Source organism: Necator americanus, chromosome V (assembly GCF_031761385.1).
Source record: "Necator americanus strain Aroian chromosome V, whole genome shotgun sequence".
Lineage (NCBI taxonomy): Eukaryota > Metazoa > Nematoda > Chromadorea > Rhabditida > Ancylostomatidae > Necator > Necator americanus.
Window position 1 is genome coordinate 19396573 of NC_087375.1, and position 11832 is coordinate 19408404.

At 40.5% G+C, this 11832-nt stretch overlaps 1 protein-coding gene across 2 annotated transcripts; it reads left to right on the forward strand.

Annotated features, from left to right (window-relative positions):
* Window positions 1-663: 663 nt before the first annotated feature.
* RB195_014439 (uncharacterized protein) lies at window positions 664-8450 on the forward strand (the record flags this gene model as incomplete). Of its 2 annotated transcripts, none has more annotated exons than XM_064204709.1 (7): window positions 664-720; window positions 1355-1460; window positions 3726-3787; window positions 3848-3948; window positions 5003-5068; window positions 6342-6459; window positions 8331-8450. In XM_064204709.1, 7 exons carry the CDS (start codon window positions 664-666, stop codon window positions 8448-8450), a joined length of 630 nt encoding a protein of 209 aa, XP_064060590.1. The 2 variants fall into 2 exon arrangements, with proteins under 2 accessions (XP_064060590.1, XP_064060591.1); XM_064204710.1 differs by having other exon boundaries at window positions 8400-8450.
* Window positions 8451-11832: the final 3382 nt, after the last annotated feature.

An 11832-nucleotide genomic window follows, 5' to 3' on the forward strand; every position in this document is an offset into this window, starting at 1 on the left:
CTTTTTGAACAAACTTTTCCCTGGTTTGAAAAATTCTGGTGGCGTCAGTGCTATTTAACTAACATTATCAGTGGTGATTATTTATGTTCAATTTTCAGACCCACTACATTCTCTATTTTGTGTAAATAAAAAACTGCCTCGAAAGATTCAAGAACAGACCTGCTTTTCCCCCAAATTGAATATTCTCCCACAAAATATCCAGTATTCCCTAATTAATTTCTACTTTTAAAGGAGATGTAACCAAGTCCTTCATTTAACATCTAATTACACTGCTTTGTGCTGTGGTTTAGCTGTGTGCAGTAGCCGTTTGTGCACTTCCAGGGGCCCGAGTGTTTTAATTTCTTCTCAGGGATTTCCGCAAATGTCAGGAAGATAGAAAATTCCAGTAGCTTAACGGTTGGTTCCAGAACCGTCTTGCTTGTTGCTTCATCTGCAGTTGAAATTACCGTATTCTGAGTTTCCAATTCTCTTTGTCAACGCACTCTATACAGTGAAAAAATAAGATGCTAGAAATGATTGAAAATGAAACTGTAGAAATGTCTCCAATTTGTTTTCCATCCGAATCCTATCCGAAAGCGGTGAGCACTGAGGGGCGGAGTCCCTTACGGGGTTGCATCGATCCTCCTCTCCTCGAGCTCAGTCGGCGGGCACGCGCTCCTCGCAATGCTTGCGCTCCTTCCTTTACTCGCTGTCCATGTTGTCGCCTTCGATTTGGAATCGGTGAGTGATCACAGTTTATGCCTTAAGGATCCTTAAGGAATCCTTAATTCCTTAAGGAGATTTTGGAAAGGACCCTTGAAATCTGCCATAGAGATGGGAGAGGATTATAGAGAATGAAGGGAAGTATATCATAATTGCGAAAGTTTGTTATCTCAAAAGTATCTACATCTGAAAAGTAAAGGAAGTATAGCATACCGCATTGTTTGTGTAATGAACCAATATTTGTGGTTATTTAATAAACTGTGATCAGTGTGGAGTTGCTTCAGAGCGTAAATTACCTTTCACTCGAATTAGCCGAATCTTTCGTGAGTGGTAGTAGTAAAGTAATGCTTCTCACCATGTAAACACAGAGGCCTCTGTTCAAAGTGAACAAAATCAGGGTAAATGACTTGAAAACCATTGTTCTGCTCAGCCTCGATCTCAGTAAGAGTAAAGAAATCCTAAACACTTAGAATAAATATTTTCGTTTCGCGGTTACGGAGTCTGGATAGTGATTTTCTTCGGAACTCTCTGGAAGTCACTAAAATCCAAAATTCCAAATCCACAGAAATTTCCAGGAATTGAAGCACTCAACGGGACTCCCTTGTATGCACATCATTCTCCTAGTACCCCTCACGTGACTGACTGTTTTTAGGCTGGCGACATGGCTCTGCTGCCATCCGGTGACTTCATCGACTTGATATCGCGAGATGCCGAGAACGTGCCAGGCCCTCTGGCATTCGGCAGCAAGTACATCACTGGTTAGTTATGAATTGCAATTTTAGTTAAGAAGAAGTACGGAAAACTGTGCTACAATTAGCATGCCGAGTGGGATGAATTCCTGATGCCTCTGGTGTATCTGAACAATCTGATTATTAGAAAGACTGCAAGTATTCAACGTGCGTATAATGTTTTTCCCTTCCGAATATTCCTTCGTAAGTTTCTGAATCCCGTCTCGCTGCCCTCATGACTTCCTGGGCCATTTGGATATCTGCAGTGAAAACGATACTGTAAAATTGCACAAGTGCACAAATTATGTTTTCTGTTGACCTTTAATTAAAAATGTAATGGGAACAACAAGTCCAATAACGGATGAGATCAACTTTTGACAGCACATCATAAAAGAGTTCAGATTTTTCCATCTTACTGCAGCGTTTTAGAGAAAGAGACATTTCCTCACTTTCTCGAAAATGGAAGAAAGAAAATGAAAGAAATTTGCTATAGCTGAAAGGTTTATTTGCTCATCATAGAACAGTTCTAGAGGCAGTCACAAAGATGTTTATGTCTCTCTGGTTGTCGGTGGCTTTTTGTATTGGCCACTGTTCAGTAGCTTCTTTTCGCTATAAAGTTTAAAATTTTGAGCTGAAATCGCTGAGTTGAAGCCAGTATCACAGCTACTGCGATTTTTGAGCGAATATAAATACATTCATTGTAGGTTCAGAGGTACATATTTGTACGGGCTGGACTCGGAACTTTACAGCGAATTTCGGAGCGCATTATTACGATGAATAGATTACTTTTGAGATGAATTTGTGGATAACGGATAATTTAATTTAAAACCCTCAGCTCTCTCTGTTCAGCCCTTTTTACGCAACATAGGACTCACTTCTAAAAATCACTTCTAAACTGTTCTCCCTCTAAGCTCGGAAAATTTTTTTGAAAGAAAATTTCGGCTCCTATCTGTTTCGGCGTTCATCATCAATATCATTTGTTCATTTGTGAGTTGTGTAGTTGCGTCGATCGTCACTACTAGTATTACTAGGTGTTTTCGTTGAATGTTTTTAGTAAGTCATATCTGACGATGTAAACATCACATCTGCGCAGCCATTTCAGAGTGACATTACGCTTCAAAAAAATCCTTATCAGTCCTGTATTTGGTGGAGCCATTTGTATGTTTCGAAATGAAGGTAAGAAAGAGAAGATTCGATACATTCTTCAGTACCACTACTACCAAGGTAAAATGTCGAAGCAGGCGGCCAAAAAAGTTTGTGCCGTCCATGGACCTAATACAGCAACGAATACAACAGCACAGCTCTGGTTTCAACGATTCCGTCCCGCTAATATGGACATCGAAGATGAGGCAAGTGTTCGTAGGCCAATCGTCGAAAATGTCGTTAAAACCATGTAAACCGCCAAGTCGGACCACCGTTTGAACACGTATTCTATTGCACAGGAACTGAGGATTAACCGGAAAGCATTTGTGCAAGGCTGGTTTCAAGAGGAATCTCGATGTATGGGTGCCGAAGATAATTTCCGTCCACACATCTTTAACGACGCGTAAGAAGCTCCGACACCTTCGGCGGGTGGTTATACCGCTCCCGCCGTGCAGTCCAAACCAAGCACCAAGCAATCTTCTTGATGGCGGATGATTTTCTTCAATAATTTCCTGATGGTACAAAACTGGCCTCAAGAGAAGCTATTGAAAATGGGGTGGCCAAGTTTTTTCGTGAATAAGGACGAGGACATCAAATGTGGAATCGTAAAATTGCCATCAAAATGGACTAACGTTATCGAATAAGACGGCGCATATCTGACCTAAACCAGCTAGTTCTGACTATGCTACTTTCATCGTTGAAATAATGCAGAAGAAAAATTTCACTTCAATTAATACTCACTAGTGATGCTGATTTGCGCTTTTTGTAGTCCTCAATCATTTCACTATGAAGCAAAAAAAAACGATTACTATAATTAAACTACAATGACCTCTATCATTTATCGAACCCTCTTGTCGATGTGTGCGCTAACAGCATGAGACGGCGTGGATCCTATAGAGTACAAGTACAAGGTAGAGTGGGAGAAGGTGGCACAGCTGATCGCAGTAGCTTTCATTCCTGACTATTTTGTTTTATGAGAACCACTAGTCAAACCATGCAATAGCTAGAATTGATCGGTTTATTAATTGATTCTAATGCTCTTTCAAAGAATAACACAGACTTATATTACTTATTGAGTGTTGACGTTAAACGCCCCATTTATACTAGAAGTGAGCATGCTCACACAATGACCGAAACCGAACGTATTTCCAGGTGGAGCTGGTGAAGGTGAACAGAAGCTCCGCGAGGAGGAAAACTTCCAGCAAAGACAAGAGGTATCCTTTAGCTGAGTGCAACCTCAACAAACAACGTTTTGAGGCACTATTTTCTTTCAGGTGAAGTCAGACAATGTCCTGCCTGCGTATTGTGAGCCACCTAATCCGTGTCCTGTCGGATACACTGCTGCCGATGGATGTATAGAAGAGTTTGAGAACAGGTAAGGTATAAGCAGACAAGAAAACAATTGAGAACGTTTTATTTGAAGCAAGTATTATGTTGTCCTCAATAATTATTCGGTTTCTTCCACTCATTTTTTTTATTTCCACGAAGCATTTTGAGTTAAACCGTTGGGTGTTAGTAACGTATTGGAACAGCGGCTTCGTATTTAGCTTATGATCCAACATAGTTAAGTTACGCTTGTATTCTGAATCTACGTTAACTTTCTTGCAAAGGGAGTATTGAGTCTATGTTATGTTTATGCTCCCCAGAAGTGCAAGAAGCACATGCTCCGATGCTAATGATGCTAATGGAAGGTTACGGAAATCCCCTGTAAAAACCTCGGTTGCTTAGATTGACAAGTATTTTCTCTTATCAACGCGATATACTTACAAAACTTTGTCGACTTCATTTTTGCAAATGTGCACTGGTAGCGATGTAGGTAACACTTATTAATATCTCCTTTTAAGTGTATCAGAGTTTTTTTATTGAGCCTCAACCTTCCTAGTGAGATCATGATCCTGGTTAGTGGTGACAAAACGTGACATTAATCATTTTTGTTTAATTTTAGTATACTTGATGTGACGCTGAAGCATGTATTTATGTACTTCACCTATGTATATTATACCGTACTATACCGTACTATACTATACCGCGTTCATATTGTTGGCAGCACCTATTATCAGACTGTGCTTCTCAACCATTTTCGTTGTTATTATCCCATCCTTCGAAACTGCTTCTAGATAACTGAATTCAGAGAGTTCTGCTATACTCACAAAACATTCTTTGGAGCACCTTTCTATGTTCCATATGCGACATGGAACACTGAATGTTAAAAAAAAGGTTGTGGAGGGCAACTGCTCACACATTTGTGTACTTGTACAAACAACTTAGAACCATGATAGGTGTGTTCGGTAAGATCCCACGCTTAATTGAAAAGAAGGCGACAAAAGTACTGTTTTTGATAAGTGAACACGTACTTCATAAGACTATAGATTTATTTACCATCTTTTCCCTTTTTTCTGTACACTATTCCATTGCTTTTACTTTTTCAGTGCGGAATTCTCGCGGAATTATCAGGCTCAACAGCACTGCATTTGTGATCAAGAGCATATGTTCAAGTAAGTAATATTTTCTGATTAGTTTCACAAATTAATTGCAAATTAAAGACAATCGAGAACATTCTTCACACTAGATTGGAAAAGAAACTTCAATCCCCCTGGATTTTTTGCATTAATTTTGAACTTATAAAAGGAAAAAATACCCAATTGAAGGGACATTATTTCGCTCAGGAATGTGGGTTGAGGTATTTCCTATTCGAAAAACATATTAAGTTGATAGGGAAGTCTTGCAAAGTTTTTTTTAAGGGTCCAAAACTTTCGATTCTTGGTCGATACCTGTATTATATTATGTTGTAATTGTAGAACATTCTCGAAGCTTCTCCGGAGAAAATATGCATAGTACCCTACATTAACATCAAGCACAATGCCAATTTCACGAGAGCAGCTGCTACCTATTATATTCTGTGAATGGCACGGCAGCAGGTGAACGAGTGGAGGAGCTTCCATCAGGAATCTCCACCGCTGATTCGCTCGCTTCGCAAGAGGAAACACGATCTTTGAAGACAAACCCCGGTCGAGACGCCCACGCTTGGATTTTCGCATTCCGAGCTGCCTTCTCAAGGACGCACTGTCACCCCTAGCATTTAAAGGCAGCATACCACAAAATCTGAGGTGGTTCGGATTTCAGGTGGAGTATCCGTATACAGGGTCGTAGATTATGGAGACGGGGGTAGTTCCGCTCATCTCTTCCTGCCTCACTGCAAGCAGCCGCCCCCAGAATGCTGCTTTGTACGACGCCATCTATTGTAACGCTCCACCCCTTGCGCCGCCTCCGCCCTGCAATTCGCCGAAAATCAATTCGGACTGCTCCGATAGGCAGTAAGGGACGCTACGCGTGCTAGGGTGCAATAGAAGACATCGTACAAAACAGCATTCAGGGGCCGCCTGCCTGCAGTGATTCAGGGAGAGATGAGCGGAACCACCCCGGTCTCCATAATCTACGACCCCGTATACGGGTGCTCCACCTGAAATCCGTACCACCCTTGATTCGTGCTATGCTGCCTTTAATTCAGCTCAAGAAGCTCGCGGAAGCTGTTCGAGAAAAGTCCTTGAGACAAGAGTTGGTGCATTTCCTTCAATATAGCGCGAAACCCTATATAGCTGAGGAGACCTGTAAAAATTCGAAGAGCTAGTCTGCCCATTAGGTGCAGCACTGTAGTGACTAACAATGGCGACTATATTGTCGACTGGTATCCACTCTATACTGAATAAAAATTAAGAAGAAACAAATTCTAAAACTGACAAGGCTTCTTTATTAACCTAATGCTTCCAGCTGTGCTGAGAAGGAAGCGTCAAATCTGGGAGCTTCGCTACAAGAATTATTGGACGATCAGGCACTTCATCGTAATATGATCGCGAAAAAGTTCCACGAGAAGAGAAGCGGAGACGAGGTGAGCATCGCTGTTTTTCTAGTTCGCTTTGCGTTGCTTTGGAACCTAAACAACTCAGTCTCTTGACGTGAAATTTGGTATAAATAGTTATAGAAAGATACAGGTTTGCTCGCGGTGCTAACTTCAATAAGAGTAAAACATAGTGCGGTGCAAACTCCCCGGTTCCTTTTCCACATTTCGCTGATTTTCATGCGCTGTTTCTGAATACGTGTTTCTTTAACTACTCGAAATAAAGAAATCGTTCGTTTTGCCTGCCACAGGATAGATGTTCAGTGAATCTAAAAAGGATTATTTCATTTGTCGCCGCTGCAATTTTGCACGACCATTCATTGACTTTGCTTGAAGCCAAATTACATTTCTCTTATCAAGTGGAAACCACGTCTCTTACAGTTTGATAGTGATGCTAGTTTTCGACTCTACGTTATTGTCCATATCTCAATCCTCTTAGTAAGGTAGCGTCGCTCAAAAAGTACTGCTATTAATCTTACACATTCCGCCTTTGTTCAATTTTTTTATCACACTAGAAGAGGAAGTTTGCCGCCAAGTTTTCATCAGTTTTCAAAATAATTCTTATCTAGTTGTTCCATATTTCTATTCTTCCATATTTACAGCGAAGGAAGACGATGGTTTAGGTTTGCACTTGTTTATAACTCCCGCTGCATAATTTTCTGGGATTATGGGATACAATATAGCTCGTAAATTGTTCTCGTGTAGCTTAACATACCGCCTCATCTAGCATTAACCAATTCTTTAGCTTTATGTCCACCTGCTACGCTTTGGGATAACACTGGCCGGTGTTTAGAGAGCAAAGTCAGAACATTTTACGGCGTTCAAAGTGTTCTGCAAATGCATCACGACTTAACGGACTTGCTCTAGTTACAAATCCAGTCATCCATTCCCCAATTTGTTTGCTGAACTTTTCTGGAGAGGTGGAAGCAAGTAGTGCAACCGCTGAGAGGTTCGGCTGTGACTGGAAACCGTTCTAGAGCCTTTCGTACCTTCCATGAGTGAGAAAACGAACGATCCAACTCCAGCGGTGCACCGGTGTTTCGAAGCGGTAAGGTAGGATGATGCGGCGTCGATTTGCTAAAGCACTGTGGAGGATTCCACGGTACGGAATTGCTGCGACGGCGCAAGGTATTTGAAGCAACGAGGTATTGGAGCACCAGCCCTGCGCAGTAGTCCACGAATTTGTGAGGAAGAAAAGAAGATGGTGTGAACGGTTTTTTGCCAACTGCGTGTTTCACCACAGTGTATCCGCCCGTATGTCTACTGTCCAATATGTTACCCCCAATTTTTCCTAGTTCCTTCTGTATAGATTAGACCAGCCTATGCGACCAGTTGCTTAAATATTAGTAGTTTACGTGAGTTGACATAAGACTCTTATTTCCATCTTTACAATGAAGTTTACATCGTAGTTTACATCGGATGTAGGTGTAAAATCAGGATTAAATGATTAGAAAGGAGACCTCCGATTCTCTCACCAGGGCCTGCATTCCTCTGAAAAAAATACAAAGAAGGAAATGTTGCAAAGAAATTTCCCTCTCTGGCAGAAATTTACAAAATAAACACCTTTATTTCAAATTGTCATTCAAATTGTCATTGTCCACGGAGGCGAGTAAAGCGAGCATCACAAGAAGTCTAAAGTTCAGCGTTAGTCGGACGTCAAGACTAGCGGATGTAAAAATGCTGGAAATAGTGCTGGCCACCGGTAGATAAAAGGCGAAAAGTGAATTATATATTTATGAGCATCTACTTAGAGGCGGATATTTTCAAAAATAGCTTTAGATTTTCGCTAGTTTCTCTCCCTACGTGTTCGAATACCAGCGTATCTTTTCCTGGTCACGCCAAGTAACTTATGGATTTCGCAGCTGCCACCCCGACGCAAGCGCTCAATTCGACATCATCCACCTCACCAAAAAACGAACCCGTATCTGCAGGGCGAGGTTCTGAAGACAGTTGTGAAGAAGAACGGCAGAAACGCATGGTAGATGACTCAACCATCCAGTATTTTATGATCTCATTCAAAACAACAGCGGTTTTCATTGTATTGATGCCTGTGACTTCCATAAGACCAGCACCTGAATGGGTCTAACATTTAGCGAGTACGAAAATTCTATTCTGTTGTCTCAATAAATCTTTGTTGACATACCTTGGTACTATTCTGAGTCACATTTCAACATTTAAGTTTCATTTCATGGACATGGCAGAACTTCTTTCAGAACAGAACTGGACAGATATTAACGACACAAACGCGCATTACTCAGTATCAAGTTACAACATTCTCAGTTTTTGGTTTCTTACTGATATGATTAGTATTAAGGAAGTTAGAATATTCATTTGGAGTTATAACGACCATCTAAAAGTTATGCTCACATGTTCGACATCCAGTACAGGATCCGCACTATCTAACGCAGCTCTGGAAAAAGTCGTTTCATGTATGTTAACAAGGGATGCTTTTCCCTACTCATACCTGCCCGTACCAAACCTGATCTTGAGTTGTGGTGTTCGACTAGAAGAGTAAGCACAAAGTCAAAAACTTGCAATCTCTGAGCTTCGTTCTATTTCTTTGGATGGACCTACTTTACGTAAAAGTAAACTTTACGTGCGTACTTTACGTAAAAGAACAACTATGGTAAAAGACTGAATAGATGGTAAAGAAGTTAATGAAAGTATGAAAATTTAGGATGTATGCTCTAATCTTACACCTCTAACGCGGTCGGCGACTCACGAACTATTTCATTTTGAAAACGTCCAGCTAAACCCTATCGCACCTGCAATTGCGAGTTGCGCTCGCTCCGCCTTGTTTCAGAATCGGAGCCGTCCTGCTCTACCCAAACTTACATCGCCTCCCATTTGTTACCTACCGCCCGATTTCTGTAATGACAAGGCCCTGTGTGCCGTGTTCTCGATCAAATGTAGTGCTGAAATGACAAATGTATTTTTGCCGTGGTAGGCAGTTTTGCCACATGGCTATCGTCAGAAAACATCTTCAACCTCTGTGGATTAGAAATCACCTTGGGAACTGTTTAGCCGAGACGGATGAAATCCTTGCAAAATCACTTTTGTGCACCAAGACGGTAATTTATTGAAACCGTGCACTAATAAACTGATTACCAGCGATCACTTGTCAAACGTTAACGATTGGTCTAGTTATTAATCATACTTACATGATGGTCTCCACTCGGACATGGATTGTCTTTTTTCCTCACTTGCTGGTTTTCTTTTCGCTTCAAATTAGCTCACCAGACCAGAATTCGTATCGTAGCAAAGTATCATATGTTGTCATATTGCAGATAACCTCAGAGGCGTTAACGTTCATGTCAATAATATAGCACATTACTGCAACATGTAAATCACATTATTGTCACATTCAAATAAACAACTAATAAATTACTTCAACAGTAACTCCAGACAACTGCTATGTCCCGTCGGCGGTTCCGACTGAGCGGCAAGGATCGTTTTCTGCAACGTTTTGTTTTTCGGTCCCTTTCAAAACTAGCAGCGGATTTGTTCCACTTCATTATCTTTGATATATCATTCATAAAAATTTTCCTCATCATTCGTTACTTTCGGTAGATTTAGATTTCCTTCCATCTCTTCTTCATTCTCTTTGAATGGGGACTCTACAGCTGTAAAAAAAGTTCAATTCTCCTCTACCGACGTTATTTAAAGGAACCAGTTTATACCAGTAGGCGTTTGTGCAATGTATTTTAAAAGGATTATGTGACATATGGAGAATCACGCATCATAAAACATAACTGAGAACTACTTTCTTCGTATACAAATAGTTAAACTTGAACATATGGCTTACTATGAATAAGAAATTTGCTTCAGCGAAAATTAAATTGGTAATTGTCAGAAGAAAGTCAAGAAGTTACAATGCATGTCGACTTCTCGGTTTTGTTTTGGAAAAATTGTTCCAAGGTATGGATGCTTGCCTCATGGATGTATTAACGTATTAACAGAAAATACATACTATCAATTCTTTGCCTGAGTTAGCTATCTCTGAACTAGAATGCGACCGAATGCTATGCTTCATCGGTGCTCGAACATTTACTAATTAGATAAGAGTCGATGTGAGATGAGAATTAATAGTACAAGTCATGACGTCGTTTTGCCGGTAACCAGATGGAATAAGTGGTACATTGAATGGATAGATTTACTATTAGAAATTTTTTAAACACCTGTCACCATTTAAATTATAGCATTTACATGAAATGCACTTATTGTGAAATGGTCGTATTGTCCAGTCTATCCTTGAAAAGTTCATGGCAATGAAAAGTCTCTACTTGCTCAAGGTTTGCGATCATATAACAGAAGTTTCAGAAAAAAGAGTGAAAATGTAACATTGACCGGGCTATACAGTAGGATCGCTAATTCTTCGACAGAAGACGAAAAAGACGCGAATCCGCGTTTTTTCGTCTTTTTTCATAACTCGCCTCAATTTGATCTTTATTATAAGATCTACTCATCAATAGTTTCGTAAGCACGAGCTCTACCGATTGAATGTAATTAGAACTTTCAAAACCTATCAAGGAAACAGTTCCTGAAAAAATTACCTGCGGGTACACATTAAAGGCATCACCGCGCGAATCTGAGGTGGTGCAGATTTCAGGTGGAGTATTCGTATACAGGATGGGAGACTACGGAGAGGGGGGTGATTCCTTCCATTTCTTCCTAATTGCCGTAAAAAACGGCCTGGAAGATACGGCTTCATTCGTTTTGGCCACCATTTTGTACAAGGGGTTCGATTGGAGCGAGCCAGTCTTGTGCGGCGCCGCATCTTCCGGGCCGTTTTTTACGGCAACTAGCAAGAAATGGACGGAATCACCTCCCTCTCCGTAGTCTCCCATCCCGTATACGAATACTCCACCTGAAATCTGCACCACCTCAGATTCGTGGGGTGATGCCTTTAACAAGGCCGAGATAATTGCGCCCCAAGGATATATGATTTTTGACATGAACATATTTTTCGAAAAGTGAAATGATAGTCACATATTCGTATTCTACGTGATATTGCGAACAATTTGATATATCTCACGGCTATAACTCCATGGCTCTGAAGATTTTTTTGCAAAATATGCAGGAAAACTATTTGTTGTAGGGTGACCTTGTCTCCTGATTTTCCAGCTCAACAGAATTTTATGCTTTTTGCAGCTAAATTTACAAGTTCGGTATTTTGCATTTCTTACTCTGAATTTTAGCAGTTCGAAAATCGCTAACCAATTAGGTTTCCCATCTGGCAATCACAATACAGTACAAAATACAAATACACACAAACATATACATACATGAACAAAAGCGAAAAAAAGACGAAAAAGACGCGGATCCACGTCTTTTTCGTCTTTTTTATTCTGTTTGTTCTTATTA